The sequence below is a fragment of the Onychomys torridus genome, chromosome 18 (assembly GCF_903995425.1).
Source record: "Onychomys torridus chromosome 18, mOncTor1.1, whole genome shotgun sequence".
Classification (NCBI taxonomy): domain Eukaryota; kingdom Metazoa; phylum Chordata; class Mammalia; order Rodentia; family Cricetidae; genus Onychomys; species Onychomys torridus.
This window is the reverse complement of record NC_050460.1, coordinates 42,908,658-42,926,444: the sequence shown is the minus strand read 5'-3', so window position 1 is coordinate 42,926,444 and position 17,787 is coordinate 42,908,658. Positions and strand designations below refer to the sequence as shown.

Sequence of the window (17,787 nt, the reverse complement as noted above, 5' to 3'; positions counted from 1 at the left end):
GCTATCTAAGCCAGCAGCTTTTGGGTTCTTGAGTTGCTAAAAAAAATGAAATTCACACACCGCAGAGGACAGTTTTTAGAAAGAAAGGTATAGATAAGTAGACAGGAGCTTTGGGGGGCAGGCAGAGCTCCTGTCTAGCAGGAAGGGTTGCAGGAAATATGGTACCATGAAGTTGCTGGTGTGGGGCCTGTGGAGGACTTAAGGCAGAAAGTTCAGTGAGCATGGGGTGTAGAATGAGATGGTTAGTCCAGTTGGCTCCTCCATGAGGTGTTCAGATATCTCTTCTTTGTTTCAGGGAAATCTTCAAGTCTAGGCAAGGCTAAGAGATAACAAGGGACTGGGAACCAGAACATCTCCTGGTGTGAAGGGCCCCAAACCAGCTTGACCACACAGCAGTCATGACAGGCTTAGGGGCCTAGACATAGCTTCTGTGACAGGCTTACTGGCAGGCAACACCCAGATGCAGGAAAAGCCTTAAGCCGATACCATCCAGGGATCCACCCAGGGGTGAGGAAGTACCTGACATCCCAAACATTTTAACCATTAGATAAGGTGGCCAGATGCCCTGGAGTCTAGCACACACCTATTTTTGTTTTACAGATACCTCTAGACAATTGTCAGCCAATCAGGGTCCTGAACCCTGGAAATCCCCTCACCCCAACCTCTGCTATGATAAAAACTCTGCCCCACCTGAGCTCAGGGCTCTCTGCTCTCACCACTATGTTGGACAGACAGAGGGACCAAGCTCCAGAGCCTGAAATAAAGGCTCTTTGCTTTTACATTTGGGATTCTGTCTCTGTGGTGGTCTTTTGGGGGTCCCCAAGATCTAGGCATAACACTGGCATTCCTGGCCTCCAGAAAGGACATTCTCAGAGTGGTTATTCTGGGGCTCCTGCCCCACCTGGCCGGCGTTTGTCTCCTGCTCTTGTGACTAAGCACTGACTTGGGTGTTTCCTCAGCACTGGTAGAGTTCTTGACAGTGCCCAGAGAGAGGAGAGGAAGGGTGTCAGAAGAAGTTAAAGACAGTGGTGGCGCACGCCTTTGATCTCAGCAGAGATTAAAGACAGAGGCAGGCAGACCTCTGAGTTCAAGGCCAGCCTGGTCTATAGAGAGTTCCAGGACAGCCAGGGCTACACAGAGAAAAGGAGTCTTGAAAAACAAAAAGACAGGAGCACTTGCAGTAGCAGGCAGCCCCCCCCCCTCCTTCCAGGCCATGTGACTTCTTTATTCACTTGCTCTGTGGCCCTGGGCATATGTCCAGCTGGGTCGACTCACTTACCTGTGGATGAGAATTCCTGTCTCCTTTTTAGATCCAAGCCACCATCTGACAAGGGGGCAGTCTACATACCTATTACCCCTTCACTGCATCTCCGTGTTTGTGCAGTAACTTAGGAGGGTGGAGCAACCTCCTGTTTTTCCTGTTTTGGTCCCAGATGTGCCATAGTGGGGCCACATCCCTGACAGGTCTCCTTGGTGGCCATGGAACTAGAAGCTGGCCCAATTCTTCTGGGGTCAGCAGTAGCAGTGAAAAGTCCCTCTTGGGATCTTGGAGTATCTGGCATCCAGTCACAATAGCCAGTCAGTCAATCATGGCCCTGCTTTGTTGGGTCCGGGGTCACACAATAATGGGGGACAGACCACCAAAGTCTATTAAACCAGAAGCAAACTTTATTCCAGAAAAATAATAAAAAATAAATTAGAATAAAAATAAAACACTGCGGGGCACAAAAGCTTATCAGCTAGCTGAGACCATAGCCAGTGTTGGAATTCTAGGGCTGTGGTCATGGAGGCGGGTACTGGCCCCCTTTTATAGTATCAGGCACAGGATGCATGCTAGGAGCCACGTAGGAACAACTATTGAAAGTTAACTTTGGTCCAGGCAGTTGTTGGCTGTAAGGGGCAAGGGGGTTAAAAGTTAACCCCTGGCTGTTGACAGAGGAGCTGGCTATAAAGCAGACAGCCACTGTTAGCAGTTAACTAAATTTTAGAGCTGAAAACTGACAGTCTTCAGCTCTTAAGCTTCTCATTTTATATTCCCGAACCCTTCAGCTTAAAGGAAAACAGTCCACTCAGGTGACCACCTCAGGTTGCTTGGCCACTGAGGCTAGAGCAGGAATCTATTTCTAGAGGGATCTCCTCACTCTGCCTGCACTTGAAAGCTGGCCAACCTGTGAGTGCTTAGTTCCAGCGTTGTAGCCCGCAGGGTCGGGCCTCTGGCTCTAGGCTGGAGGCGGGTAGTTAGGAGGTGGCTGGGCAGGAAAGCCAGTCCACAGGTTCCCTAGCCCAGGCTGCAGGCAACGTTTGAGGGCCCTGGGGGAAGCAGCTCTCTGGCCTCAGTGGTTGCCAGCTGCCAAGGACAGTTTAGGGGGAAGCTGTTTTTTTTATTTAATGTGAGAGATTGAAATGTCTCCTCCCTCCCTGCCTCCTGGAGCACCCTGGCTTCTCTGACTGGCTCATCCATATCACCAAGTGTTTTATTATGTTAAATCTGCAGCTTTATAAATACAGATGAGCTAGATTTACATTTTGGAGATGTGGGAAGAAATCAGTCCCCCGGGGTCCTGAGCTCTCACTGGCAGGGGAGTAAAGTGGGGATGGGCCGCCCTCCGCCAGCATCATGGTGTGGTGTGGTCCCTCAGCCAGCCGGCCTCATACCTGGAGTAGAACACTAGGCAAGCCAGCACTTGCCTAGAAGACCCTGGAATCCCAGGAGCTCCCATCCCAAGCCTCCCTCCCTGCAGGAGGAAAGGCGGTATACCCCAACAGTGTATGTAAGGCTGGCCTCCATCTTCATGGCATCCAGCTTCAGGACATTGAGAATGGCTCCTAGGAGGCTTCTGGGGGCCGGGGGCCTGTGCCGGAGGGTGCTTAAGGCAGTACCAAGAGAGCAAGAGGGAAGGAGCCCTGGACAGGTAAGGGATAGGTACAAGCTGTCCAGTGGGTGCCTTTGCTGTTTGCTCCTCTTGGGGGGGGGGGGCTGAGTAAGAAGCCACCAATTCCTGCCCAAGCCCCAGGCACCCCACAGGACCTTATCACCTTAACTTCAGGGAAGTGGCTAGAAGCAGGGGGAGGTGTGCAGCTGGGAAAATGCCTTGCACTACACCTCCTCCTTCTGTGGCCAGTCTCTGCCTCCAGCAGTCCCCACCAGGTGCCCAGGCAATCAGTTAAAACTGACATTTGTCCCAAGATGTCACCAAGCGGATTTCTTTGGTAGGATCTCCTTATCACGCAGACCAGCCTCACTTTGGAGATGAGGAGGAAAGGAACAGAGAGAGTGAATGTTTGTCTGAGGTCACACAGCAAATCCATGACAAAGCCAGGCAGTGTGTAATCTCCTATCTTGTGGGTGGGTAAATGGCTCCTTCTGCCATGAAGGTGGGGCTCTGTGGGACAGGTAAGTGTGTAGGGTCCACCTTGAGCATCCAATCTGAGGCTTGGCTGCAAGCCTCCAGGGTACTGGGGTTCATTTGTCATAATAGCTCTTGTGGGCTCCAGAGTCCAGCCGTTCTACTTGGCCCTCCCTCCTGCCCTACCTTGTCTGAAGGCCCACAGAGTCTACGAAGAAACACCCTAAGTGTGGGGTCCTAGTGGTTATTAAGGCTAGAAGTTTCCCAAAAGCAGGCCCCCAAACAAGGAAAAGTTCAAGAGCGTGTAGTAAATTTGGGGGTGAAAGTAGAGAAAGCAAGAAAGTAGCCTATTGGTGAAATTATTAAGGCCACTCCACGTAGTTAAAAGGGAGGTTTATTTTGTGGGGTAACTTACAAATGAAGGGATAGGTTGTCTGGCAAAGGTATGGCGCAGTCCGGCGGTGTTCTTTGGAGAACTCTGCTCGGTCTACCTCCAGCGTCCAGGGTCCGCGCACCAAGAGATCCCTCTCATTTGGATCCTGGGTCTTCAGCGTCCTTTCTTGGCCCCACCTTGTAGGCGTGACCGTTTGGGAAGCCTCAGTGGGGGTTGGAACTTCCAGGCCAAGGCTGGAATGGCTACCCACTACAGTAGCCAGGAGAGGAAGCCTTGTCACCGGCCCCACAGAGAGCCACCAGAGCCCTCTGGAATCTAAAAGAGCCCTCCACCCCCCAGAGGGATCTAGGGTGGGTATCCACCAATCTCACCAGCCACTGGCTGTAGGCTGCTGTTGGGAAGTCAGTAGGCTGTCATGTCCAACTTAACCCTGGGCTGTAATGTCCTGAAAGTGTCTCTGAAATTCAGGCCATGCTGTTCTCCTGCCTGGAGCTCTGATGTCTCTGTGTTAGTAGGGACACTCGGTAACAAATGGCCTGCAGGAAGTAACCATTTGTTCTCTAACTGAAAGTTCAAGCCAGATTTGCCCTCAGGCATAGCTGGGTCCAGGGAATCTTCCTCTTCCCATGGTCCTGGGGCTCTGGGCATCATCATGGGGGTGCACTCCATATGCATTCCTTCCCCACACAGCTGGTTGGACACACTCATGCAGTTACTTACTGGGTGGTCATGTGCAGTCCCCTGACTTGTGTTAGCCAGGACCACTAGTTCTTTGAATCTGGATTGGTGTGGGTGGCATGGCCCATCACTTCCATCATGCTGGCATGAAGAAACACTTTCTCCTAGAGAGGAGATGCTGGCAGACAAGCCTGCAGACCCACCCTGTGCCCGCTCTGAAGATTAAGGCCTGGCTCATAAGGCAGATGAGATGCTCACGTGCAGTCTGGGGTTCCGCCTGTCTCCAGCTCATCTCTGCAAGGCTCAGCCAGACTCTTGTGTCTTCCAAGGATATATGGGCTCTCTTCCTTGAGGCCCCCAAGCTGTGCCCCGAGATGCCACCAGCCCTCCTGCCAGAGTGTCTAGTACTGGGGTGCACTGAGTCCTGCCACCCTGGCGTGTATACCTGTGCTCCAGGAGTTCAGTCATCACCCAGTGTCTGTAGGTAAGACAGTCATCAAGGCACAGGGTCACAGAAGAGACTGGGCTGGGGCTAAGCTCACCTAAGATCCCATCCCAGTTTCCAGGGACTCCCTCTGTGTCCTTCCCCTTACAAAGGGGGGACAGTTCCATTCTCCCTCCACCCCTGAACTCCCTCTCAGGATCTCAGGCATCAGCCAGGGGCAGGAGCTCCTTGTACTAACAGTTTCCTCCCTCTGTGTAAATCACTTCACACCTAGCTATGTACACAGATCTGGCCTTTCTTACCTTATACATTGGACTTTGTTGTTGTTTTAATCCAGAAAGCATCCCTGCATCTCATCAGGCTTTTCTCCCAGCTAGGGAATGGAATTGAGCATCTAATTGAGCTTATTCTAATCTGATGGTTTGAACAGCCTTAGGATGGTGTTCTCTCTGTTACAGTAGAGACATGCACAGCCATCGTCCGATGGTCCCCATCCCTGCCCTCCTCCCTGGTCGGTGGGCTGGGGAGGTAGCTGGAGCACTTGACTTGGGAACAGGGTAGTGCTTTTATGGAATGCATGGGGTCCTGGCACTGGACTGTCAGGGTATGGTCTCAGCAGCTGCTGTCCCAGCTGAGGCCACCTAGGAGAAATGTTATGAGAGTTCCCCGGGCTCACAGCTGAGTGACCTTAAGCCAGCTCCGAAAACTTTCTGAGCTCAGCTTCCTTACCTGTGAACAGGGAGGGGATTGAGTGTGCCTGTCTCACAGGGCCAGGGTGGGAGGTGTGTGAGGTGGAATGTGGAGAATGTTTAGAAGAAAATTGGGCACACACACAAAAAATTTCTGACATCAATGATGGTGATCCTCTTCTCTTACCCATTACCAAATTTAAAGAAGGGAGCTGGGGTGGTTGTGCAGTTTAAACACTAGATAGGTCTAACAGGAGGGCAGAGATGAAGGAGGAGAAGAGGGGTCTTGCCTGCTGTCCTGGCCTGGAGCCTTATAAGTTGGTGACAAGTGCCAATGTCTACAGACCTTGCACAGTGCTCAGCTCTCTGTGCTGCATTAAAGATCTCCAGAGCCTCCCCTTCCTCCATGGGTAGATGGACACCCCTCTGCAGAAATGGAAACCAGGTCCCCCAAGTCTCTTCTTGGGTGTCACAGGGCTGGTGAGCAGGAAGGCAGAATCCGAGGCCAAGCGTCACAGTGTTGAAGTGAACAGTCCGCATGTTGAGCTCACCCGCTTCTCTCTTGTGGCTCACCAGCTGATCCATGTAGAGGCCAGAGGGGAATCCAACCATCTCCCCCTGCTTCTGGTCCTCTCCCCAGGGTCCAGGTGCATGTCCGTGTTCTGGCCTCACTGTCCGTCTCACTGGTCATCTTTGTGGTTATGATTGTGCTGGTGAAGGTGGATACTTCCTCCTGGACCCGGGGCTTCTTCACTGTCACCATTGTGTGCATGGCTATCGTCAGCGGCTCCTCCACCATCTTCAACAGCAGCGTGTATGGCCTGACGGGCTCATTCCCCATGAGGAATGCCCAGGCACTGATATCAGGTGAGAGCCCACCATGACAGGGAACCACAGTGAGCTTTCCAGGAAAGGAAATGTGTCCTGGGTTCCCTGTGTTTTCTTAGTGTTACCAAGCGAACCCTCCTAGACTGGGTAGCTGAGAGTCGTTCATTCTGCTCAGTATGCAGCTTGGACAGCGGATTGAGAAGACAGTTAGCTCTCCACTGCTCTACCCAGTGTCCACAGGGGTGACTCGATTAAGGCCTAGGGCTGGGTGGCATTCTTTGTGGCCCTTGCTCTGTTTGCCTGGGCTGTCTCTGTTGCATAGGCCCAGGCTGTACAGAGCCTGAGCATCGGAGAAGACCCGGGCAGCACTTCATTTTGATGTAGCCATAGAAGCCATATGGGAAGCAAATTCCGCAGCCCTTAGCCCAACTAGACTGCAGATGGGTCTCTGTGGCTCCCTGGAAGGTGTGGAGGTCTTACCAGCAGAAGAGTGGGTAGATGGGAGATAGGGTCACAGCCGTGATGGAGGCACCCTGTACCTTCAAAGCATCCTTTCTGAAACTAGCCTTCCTTCCTTCCCTTCTTTCCTCCCTCCTTCCTCCTTTCCTTTGGTCCCCTCTTCCCTCCCTTTATCTCTCCCTCCCTCCCTCTTTTCTGTCTTTCTTTCCTTTCTAGTTTTATGGAGGCTCCACCCTCTGCTGGGGCGGAAAGATGAACCAGATTGTGTCCTATCAGAGCCAATGGCCTAGTGACTAAGCTCCTAGTTCCCCGAGACTGTGCCAGGCTGTGGCTTGCTCGGGCCCTGACTTGGGGCATCTCTCTAGCTGAAGTCTGGAAGTGGATGCTTTTCCTGGTTTTCTCTCTCACCTAGATGGCCCCACAAGGTAAACAGAGCTGGGTCAGTTAGCATCTGCTTTATGTGAAAGACCACTGTCCCCTAAAGCAAGCCTGGAGGCTGCTCTCCTCTCTGTCCCCATGTGTCCCTGATGTTCAGAAGACTTCTTTAAACACTTGCCTACCTGAGAAGAATTGCACAATGCACAGGACTGTATCTGTTAGTTAATATGCCAGGTAGGATGTGGCAGGGATGACAAGCACCTTGACAAGCACATATCCCCTCCCCACTCTATACCAGTGCCAGACATCACTAATAGATCCCTATCTTCCCTCTTGAGCCTCTAATTCCCTCTCAAGCCAGCACTTGAGGCAATTACTCTCTGTGGATCAGAGTCTAGATATGGGCTCCATCTGTTTGCCATTTTTGATATAGGATTAGGCTTTGCTTCTATCCCAGGAAACCCTTGGGCCTAAAATAAAATAAAAATGAACTTGTCATTGAGTTTTCTGAGTACAGTCAACATGCTCCTGGCATTGCTTCAAGAAAGGCAGGTCTGGGCTGAGCAGAACAGCCATCAAATGCTAATCCCTCTGTCACCGCTGGCCTCAAAAAGAGGCTCTTATCCCCTCATCTCCCTCTGTCCTGGTGGAGCTTTTCAGCACAGCCTCAGCCCTGCTGGACACCAGCAAGGGCAAGTGGCCTCTCTTGTCCACCTGTAGAGCTCTAGAGAAGAGTGTCTCTTGGGAATTTTTTTTTTTTTTTTTTTTTTTTTTTAGTCTATTTTTGGAAGAGTGGGAGATGCCAGGTCTGGTGAAACACACCTATAACCTCAGTACGTCACAGACTGAGGCAGGAGGAATGTATCAGGCCAGGCCAGGCTACATAGTGAGACTCTGTCTTAAAGAGTAAAAAGGGTAGGTGAGATTAGGACTTAGATGTTAGCACTGAAGGAAGGTAATGTGTGGGACCTTCCCTGGTACCCGGCCAGCACCCTGGACCAGCTGAGATGCCTCAGTCTCCCAGTGGTCCCAGCCCCCTTTGCTTTTTGTCCAAAGGAGCCCATCTGTGAATTCCATGCGTGTTGGCATCTGAGGAACAATTCATTTGTTTTGTGCTGGTGTGTTTTTTTTTTTCTTTTTTTTCTTTCCAAAGTCCTCATTTGCATGTATTTCCATAACTGATGAGATAGTGGGAGTCATGAAGGATGAGCTCCCGGAGGCCCGGTTTGTGGCTGCTGATAATATTGTAGATTCAAGTTAGAAGGGAGAGGGGATCAGTCAGTGGGGCTGTTAAGATCTCTTCCTCCGGCGGCCACCAAGCGGCTCTCTGAGCTAACTCCACTTCTTCCAGAGCGCCCAGGTGGGGATTACAGCTTCTCAGAAGTGCCCCCCCCCCCCCCCCGCAAAGGGTTTACCCCCATTGCTGCTGCTTTGATGTGTGAAAGATGGGAATAGCCAAACAGTTAATTGGGAATCTGAAGATTTATTTGGCATTTGGCTCCCGTCTGCGTCAGACTCTGTTTAACATGTAATAATCCTTTTAATCCTCACAGCCATCTTAAGGGGTGGCCGCTCATAACACTCCCACTTACAGACGAGCAAGCCGAGGCACAAAAAAGTCAAGAGGTGTGTCAGGGAGCACACAGCCCAAAGTGGGCAAACAGGGATTGGGTTCTGATTTGTTTGTTTGTTTTTTTGAGACAAGGTTTCTCCGTGTTGTTTTGGTGCCTGTCCAGGATCTCGCTCTGTAGACCAGGCTGGCCTCGAATTCACAGAGATTCCCCTGCCTCTGCCTCCCGAGTGCTGGCATTAAAGGCGTGCATCACCACCGCCCAGCTTGGGTTCTGGTTTAAGCGGGAATCTCCTCGATCGCTCTGCTAGTGTGTGTGTTTTGCCTGGCCTCAAGTCCTGGCTTCCAGCCCCGCCTGGGCTGGTAGAACCTATCTGGGGGAAATTGGAAGAATTTTCTATTGGAACCAAGGGCAGTTCCTGTAGTTGTGGGAGAGGCAGTAAGGTGGACAGAAACACTTGCCCACTCTTCAAAGCTCTGGAACTCAGGCTGCAGGGACCCACGCTCCCATCCCCAACCTCCTTCCTAGCTTCAGATGCTGTGAGCACCAAGGTGTTCTCTCTCTCTCTCTCTCTCTCTCTCTCTCTCTCTCTCTCTCTCTCTCTCTCTCTCTCTCTCTGTGTATAGGGCGGCCGGAGGGGGAGTTGACTTCTGAGGCCATGTGCCTTCCTTAGCCTATTGTGATGTCCTTGTGGTGTCCTCTACAGGAGGAGCCATGGGAGGGACAGTCAGCGCTGTCGCCTCGCTAGTGGACCTGGCAGCATCCAGTGACGTGCGGGACAGCGCCCTCGCCTTCTTCCTCACTGCAGCTGTCTTCCTTGGGCTCTGTGTGGGGCTCTACCTACTGCTGCCTCGGCTGGAGTATGCCAGGTGAGGTCCCTCTGCCCTGCCCTCCGCATCTGGTCATCCGACTGGACCATAGGTCCCTGTCCTTATGGGTTGCCTGTTCCCCAGGACTGTGAGTTTTAAGAGGGCCGTAGCATGTAGGAATTTTATTCCAGGGGGGGGGGTTCCCCAGTTGCTGGGTGAATTGGTCTTGGGTGGGAGACGCTGGCTTTGATCACACCTCTGAATCACTAGGACTGGTGAGCTTGGGGTTCCGGAAGACTGAGCGGTGGAGGTGGGATTGGGAAAAAAAAAAAAAAGAAGAAGATGGTTCTTAACCACTGAACACATCCCCACCATCAACCCTGCTCTGGCAGGAGATACACTCTAGCTGAGTTTTTCTATCTCATTTACGCTCACACATTCCTGGTTCTCTTAAGGTTATGGTTATTAGTTAGTATTTCCACGTGCAGACCAGGAGGTAGCAGGGACTCCCGACTCCTGCTCTTACCTCACTGCCTGTGGTAGGTGCCCCGGTTTTCTCAGAAGTTGCACCCATATCTTTTGTGTTTTTACTGCTCTTTAAAAACAGAGAGAGGGGCTCAGGATGGAACTGAGTTGGTAGAGTGCTTGCCTTGGAAGCAGGAAGCCCTGGGTTCAATCCCCGATGCCACACACACCAGGCATGGTGGCACGTACTTGTTATCTTAGCACTTAGGAGGTGAAGGATGGATGGAGGATTAGGCAGCCCTCCTTGTGGTATTTAACATTAGGGCTGTTCCCAGAGTGGTACTGTGGCCTTGAGGGTCTTTTCTTGTCTCATTCCGTTGTCTCTGAGTGGAATGACAGACACCTTGTGAGTCCCCACAGCCCGGCTATCATCCCACCCCAGTACTACCTCCACCAGATGGTGTTCATCAGGTCACCTGGGCAGGCCCAAGACTTTCCTCCTGGGCCTCCTGGGGGCCCTGCTGTCCGTGAAGCATCTGTATCTTTGCTGATAAAACCTGGGACAGGAATCCTGTCTGCAGAAACTCATGCATGGGTTGGGGCTTGTGGAGGGCTGAATGCAGAGGTCTGCACTGACTATTTCTCCCTTCAAGGGAGCTCCCAGTGCATACTCAGGAGCCCCTGATAAGCCCAGAGTCACACAGATGACTCTCACCACTGACTCAGCTGCCCCCCAGCCATGAGCTGGGCGGCACTGGCTTGGGTTTCCAGACCTCCTGTGCTGGCCAGTCTTATGTCAACTTGACGTAAGCTAGAGTTATCTGAAAGGAGGGAACCTCAGTTGAGAAAACACTTCCATATGATTCATTTTCTTAATTAGTGATTGATGAGGGAGGGCCCAGCCCATTTAGGTGATGCTGTCCCTGGGTTGGTGGTCCTGGGTTCTATAAGATATATATTACAGCCATTGTAGTACATCCTTTCTACATGTACACACACACACACACACACACACACACACACACACACAATGTATATATGCATATATAAAACCAGTTCTGTTTCTCAAGCAGCGAACCCTGACTAATACATCAGTAGACCAACATCATGAGTTTACAGTGGTCAGAATTTTAAAAGGATGAGATTTGTGCTGTCACAGAGAGAAACAGACGAGTCACTTTGCTCAGAGCTTGCAAGGGACAGAGCCCAGATAAGTGGCACTTTCTGTCTGGAGAGCAGTTTCTAGCTAGTGGAACTGTATTCTAGTTTGATTATATTATAATTTTAGTAGCAGCAATGGTGTGTTTTCTTTGTCTTTGTTCCATTGAGCTGGGGTCTCTTTGAGATTGCAGTGTGCTGGAAGATAACCTTGAACTCCCGATGCTCCCGCCTCTACCTCCCAGGGCCTGTGATCACAGGTGTATACCACTGTGCCTGGCTTCTTCCTATCAATCTACTTTCAATTTTGTTTAAAATTTGTGTTATTACCATGTATATATGATGGGTGTATGAGTTTGTGTGTGTGTATATGTGTGAGTGTGTGAGTGTGTGTGGGTATGTGTGTGCGCGCGCGCCATGGTGCACATATGGAGATCAGAGGACAACTTAAAGAAATTTGTTCTCTCTGTCCACAATATAGGTTAAAAGCGCAAACCTTTGAACCCACTGGTCTTTTCTAGAAATACCCTGCCCAAATACCAGGGGATGTGTGTTCAGGTGTATGCATGCATTACACTCTGCCCTGGGTCTGGCAGTACTGAAAGGCTGGGCTACCCTGAAAGTCATCTGTAGGGAGCAATTCAAGTGTATGCTAAGCTGTGCTTCAGTGACAGGAGGGAGAGACACAGAGCCATGTGTGTGACAGGAGGGCCACAAGTTAGTGTTGTTCAGACTGTGATAGGTATGTGTTTATGAATGCTGGGATGCATGACCTAGGCTGTTGTGGGTGTTATTTGTAAAATGTATTTAGGCATTAGGGCTGAGGTCTTAAGAGCTGTATAGCTGGACTACATATTCAGAAATCTGTGTGTGTAAAATTTCTCAGGGTTGTGTGTATGTGTGTGGGGGTGCTGTTTTTGCTAATTTTTTGAGACAGGGTTTCACTCTGTGGCCAGGCTACCCTGGAACACACTGTGTAGCTTAGGCTGGCTTCAACTCACTGTGTAGCTAAGAATGACTGTGAACTTCTGATTCTTCTGCCTCTACTTCCTACGTGCCAGTATTACATATGAGCTACCATGTCTGGTTTGTGTGGTGCTGCAGATCCAACCCAGGGCCTCAAAGATGCTAAGCAAGCACCCTACTAACCGAGCCACACTTCCGCATCCCTGTTACCCCCTTTGCCAGACCATTTTAGTTGTTCGGTTTTGAGATAGGGTCTCACTATGTAACTCAAACTGGTCCCAAACTGTATCTTTGCTGATTAAACCTGGGGCTGCAATCCTTCTGCCTCAGCCTCCTAAGTGCCAGGGTTGCAGGCCTGAGCTATCACACTGCTTATATTTTATATTTCTGAATTTTTAAAACATTTACCTAAACCTCCTCTTTCCAACACAAACAAAACCAGGCCAGGGCCTCCACTCACCATGCAGTGATACTGGCTGGCTTCCTGTCCCTGCACATGGTATGGTCCAGGGACTGGGGTCCAGTCTGGTTGGCTGGCCAGGGATGACACAGGCCATCTCTAACAACCTGTTCCTCCCATATCATGTTGTGAGATCCTGGCCAAGAAGTTCCCAGGGCTTGGGCTTTGCCCGCTGGGTCTCTGAGGGCTGCTCTGGGTGCCCACAGTGGTTATGCAGACTCTGAGGTCTCCTTCTGTGTCTCTGGAGTTACTGAATGAGCGGTTCCATAGTGACCCACTGACCATGTCACTGTCCCTCTGCAGGTACTACATGAGGCCAGTTGCCCCAGTCCACATGTTTTCTGGTGAAGACAGCCCATCACAGGACGCTCCTGGCACCTCCTCGGTGGCCCCTGGGTCCAGAGTGGTACACACGCCACCCCTCGGACCTATCCTGAAGAAGACAGCTGGCCTCGGGTTCTGTACCATTTCCCTCTATTTTATCACTGCCCTCATCTTCCCTGCTATTTCCACCAACATCCAGTCTGTGCACAAGGGCACCGGCTCCCCGTGGACCTCCAAGTTTTTTGTGCCCCTCACTGTCTTCCTCCTTTTCAACTTTGCTGACCTCTGCGGCCGACAGGTCACAGCCTGGATCCAGGTGCCAGGTCCCAGGAGCAAGGTGCTCCCTGGACTGGCACTGTTGCGTGTCTGCCTTGTACCTTTCTTCCTGCTCTGTAACTACCAGCCACGATCACACCTGACTCTGGTGCTCTTCCAGTCCGACATCTACCCTGTGCTCTTCACCTGCCTGTTGGGGCTCAGTAACGGCTACCTCACCACACTGGTGCTCATCTACGGGCCCAAGATTGTGCCCCGGGAGCTGGCGGAGGCCACCGGTGTGGTGATGTCTTTCTACATGTCTGTGGGCTTGATGCTGGGTTCAGCCTGTGCAGCCCTGCTTGAACACTTTATCTAGGAGGGGCGGCGAGGATGTATGTACTGTGTGAGGCATGGGCCCTTGGGAGATTCACAGGGGGAGCCGAGGTCTCAGATGGTGTCAAGCAAGGGGCTGGTGTTGCGTTCGGTGCAGAGCAGAGCCCACTCAGGTTGCCTTTCTCTAGGGGTGCTTTTGAGCCACCTGGAAGGAGACATTCCAGACACAGCCCAGCATGGTGGCTCATACCTGTAATCCCAGCATTCACAAAGCTAACTTGGAGGGATGCTGTGAATTTGAGGCCGGTCTAGCTACATATGAAACCCTAACTAAAAAAAAAAAAAAAAAAAAAAAAAGCTAAAACAAAAAACCCTGAGACTTTCCAAACACTTCAAGAGAACACTCCAGAGCCATTTGAAGGACACAGTTGTAGCTAGGATATAGTGTTTGTTTCTCATTCATGAAGGAAGCCCTGACTCCCATCCCCAGCATTGCATAAACTGGACATGTTAGTAAAAGCCTGTATTCCTAGCACTTGAGAGGTGGAAGCAGGAGGATCAGAAGTTCAAGGTCATCCTCAGCTACATAGAGTTTGAGGCGAATGTGGGCTACATGAGACACTGTCTCAAGAAAAAAAAAAAAGTACAGTTGTAAAGAGGGGGTTTGTTATGTTACCTTTGTGGCTAATAAGTAGCCTGTGTCTAATGTGTGTTCTTGCAAGGCCAGAACCCAGCCTCACTCCTTCCAGCTGACAGCAAGCTGGGAGAGAATCTTCAGTGTTTCCTCCACTGAAAGTGGCTCCTGGATTCAAGGTCCCCTCTGCTATGGCCAGTACTCAGACCCAGGGCCCAAGCATGTGCTGATCCCTGGGCTCTGGGTGAGAATAGACCATCTGGAAAGACCCACAAGGTGGGTTTCCTAAGCCTTCCTGCCTGAGGCCTGGGCTCCTGAAGTCTCTCTGTGTCAGAGACTGGGCCTGGTGGGCCTAGTCTCCCGATGAGGACCATGTGGCCCAGTGGCCTGCAGCCTATTTAGGTCAGGGGAAGTCTTTTTAACAGTCATGTTTACAGCCTGTTGGGGCACTTGGTTCAAGGGCATAATAAATACTGGGGTTCTCAGTGTGAGCATTGTTGCTGTCTCTATCAGTTGAGGTCTTGGCAGGAAGCAGTGTGCTGAGATTGGGTGATTTGGAGGGATGCAGGGACAGGTACAGAAACCCCAAGGACTTGGGGTTCACTACCTTCCCTGTTGCTGTAACGAAATACCCAAATAAAGCTGCTTGAGGAATGCAAGGTTTCTACTGGCTCACGGTTTAGAGGGGCACAGTCCCCTGTCATCAAGGTGGGAAAGGGACAGCGGTGGATGTGGAAGAGGCTGATCATACTGTGCACACAGTCCAGACCTCATTGTGCACACAGTCCAGACCTCAGCCCATGGGATGGAGCGGTGCTGCCCTCCTTCAGGGTGGGTCTTCCCTCCTTAGTGGTACTCCTCTGGAAACATCCTAGCAGACACTCGTGTCTCTATGGTAACTCTAAATCCAGTCTCATTGACAATGGAGATTAACCATCATGCTATTGAAGACCCAGTAAGAGCAAGGCCCTTCACACTTAGCTTGAAGAGGGAGAGCCCTTCTAGAGCGTAGGCATGTGACCTTGCTTGGGGCAAGCAGGGACAGGTCCAGACAGCTGAGGCAGAGACTCCCTCCTTCACACACACACCCCACACACACATCCTACATATATCCCTAAAGATCACACAACTTCCAGAGAGGGTGGAAACATGAGCTGAGGGTGGGCAGGAGGATGTCCTGCCTGAGGTGTTGCCCAGTAGGACCAGCGTCACCTTTGCTACCGTAGGTCTCCACACATCAGTGCCATGCTGACTGTTGCTCAGCAGAAATCAGGGTTCAGTTCCCGACAGTTGCAGTTGGGATGGTTTCGGGAGAGGACCTCCAGACTCAGTCACCCCACCCAGGAGACCATGTCCCCCTCACATTCGATATACTGCGTGAAGTGACGTGGATACCAAGACCTGGTTTGACAGGTGCCAGGGGCTCCTGAGAGGCTATTCCTCTGGGAGAAAAGCTGGCTTGGGGATCAGGTAACTTCACTAGACGAAGTGTCCTTTCTCAAGGTTCCTGCAGAGAGAGGAGAGCTCATCCCCAAGATACGGCTACCCTCTGAGCCAGGAGCCAATGGAGGAGTGTGGGCTGGGGGATCCTGCAGATGTTGAGTAAGTGGGAGGCAGTGTAATCCCCCCCCCCCCCCGGTGGCATTAGCTTATGCTCCCAACATCATCTGCTTCACACTCCCACTCCAGCTGAAGGATGGGAGAAGACACCCTTGAGGGGGTTTCTGAACTTGAGTCTAGTATAAAGCAAAACAAAGGAAAAAAAAAAAACCCTACCTTCTATTCCCCCTTCCCCATGACCCATGTAATGCTGTGGATGGTCTGGGATGTGGGTCTAGCTGGTGACTCATCCCAACCTCAGGTGTGCTGGAAGCAGGCTGTGTGTCTGGTTAAAGAGAAACAGCAGGGTGTGTGTGTGTGTGCGCGTGTGTGTGTGTGTGTGTGTGTGTGTGTGTGTGTGTGTGTGTGTGTTGGACTGCTCTCACATGCTCTGGTGAAAAGGTGGCTCTCAGGGACAAGGGTAGCATCTGAGTGGACAGGAAGGTGGTAGCAACTGTGCTCTGGCAGCATCCAGACAGAGGGATGAGTCGGTGCCCACCCCGAGCATAGAGGAGAAGTGGCCACTCGGCTGTCAGGGTTATTTCCGTTCGGCTCACCGGAGTGGGCATATTCCCAAAGAGCCATCTCTCTCAGAGAGGAGAGGAGGAGAGAAAAGTGCAGTTCCAGGCAGAGCCAGACACAGGCCTTCAGGTGATGAGCAGCGCGTGGGCTTAGGCTTCCAGTCTTGAGTCTTCTGACCACAGTGACCTTGTAGAAGCAGTTCAGACGTTCAGGCGTGTAAGCGTCTTGCTGTGGAAGGGGATTCTTCTATGTAGAGGTGGAGATGAACTCAGTAACGCTCAGAGAGGTCAAACAACTTTCCCAGGGTCACTCAGCTAATAAACAGCATAGATAGACGTCAAACCTCGTTCTTCTTAGACTCACAAGTCCTTACCCCACCCGCCTTTCTTGCTCTCCTGGATCATCTTGAACTTTCTCCTTGGTTCTGGTTTTGTGTTATTGAGAGAGGGTGTCCTGTGAAGCCCAGTTTGGCTTCAAACTCAAGATTCTTCTGCCTCAGTCTCCCAAGCAGTAGGCTTAACTGCCCGTTAAGCAGTTAAGCACTGTGCCTACCTTTTTCTCCTTGGTTCTTTATGCCCACTTCTCTTTTCCGTTTTCTGCCATCTGGATATATTGCTCAGAATCCTGGCCTGGTGCTGGCTATGTTGAACCGAGATGTGCACTGGTCAGACTCCTGCTAGCCAGGGCCCACTTCAGTCCTGTCCTGGCCCAGAGCACACCCTCATCTACTTGCTGAGATTGCTAAGGCCCTGGCCCACTTTTTCCCAGGTGCCCTTCCTCCCCCATACCAGCCACGGGCCATGAGTGTCACTCCAGCATGGGCAGCGGGACATGGGAAACAGAGTGGGTGTCAGAGAGTCTTACTCCCTCTGGAGTGCAAGTCAGCCTTCCTGTGTCTTGATTCCTCGTCTCTAAAACCAGGGCAACAGTCAGTCCCATGACAGTGACAGTGTGCCATGCCCACTTCCCACCCCCCACCCCCCCACCCCACCCCCGCACACTGGACATCGCAGCACATGTTACAGGCACCGTGGGCAGGTACATAGCTTCCTGCTCCCATCCCAGCCTCAGCCACATGGTAGATATAAAAGTATCCTTTGCCTCAGACGTTAACCACAGCATAGACTGCTCTGGGCTTGACTCCAAATGATGGTGGCCAAGATGACATGTTCTCAGCCCTCAGCAAACTTGGTTTTCTTCTGCTTTTTGCTTCTTAGTCAGCTTGTTGCAATGTTCAGCAACTTCCCTCTGGGTGGCCATACCCTGCCCAGTGCTCAGGACTCACCATGCACTGCCTGGCTCCAGGCCTTACTGGCCGCTGTCTATGCCAACACCTCCAATTCTGGGTCTGCCTCCCGGACACACCCAGCCTGGAGTCAGGAGCACTGGGAATGGGAAAGGTAGGACGCTGCTGCTCATTCTGACCCACAGACAAGCCACCTCAATCTCATTGCTAAGCTTAGGCTAGGA

General features: G+C 51.5%; 1 protein-coding gene across 1 annotated transcript in view; it reads left to right on the top strand.

Moving 5' to 3' along the window:
* Slc29a3 (solute carrier family 29 member 3) overlaps positions 1 to 13,841 on the top strand; it is a 36,523-nt gene extending 22,682 nt beyond the window's left edge. The window contains exons 4-6 of the mRNA XM_036167003.1: positions 6,194 to 6,420; positions 9,496 to 9,658; positions 12,951 to 13,841. Of these exons, the coding sequence (XP_036022896.1) occupies positions 6,194 to 6,420; positions 9,496 to 9,658; positions 12,951 to 13,605 (1,045 nt within the window). The 3' untranslated portion in view covers positions 13,606 to 13,841. The remainder of the gene's footprint in view (positions 1 to 6,193; positions 6,421 to 9,495; positions 9,659 to 12,950) is intronic.
* Positions 13,842 to 17,787: the final 3,946 nt, after the last annotated feature.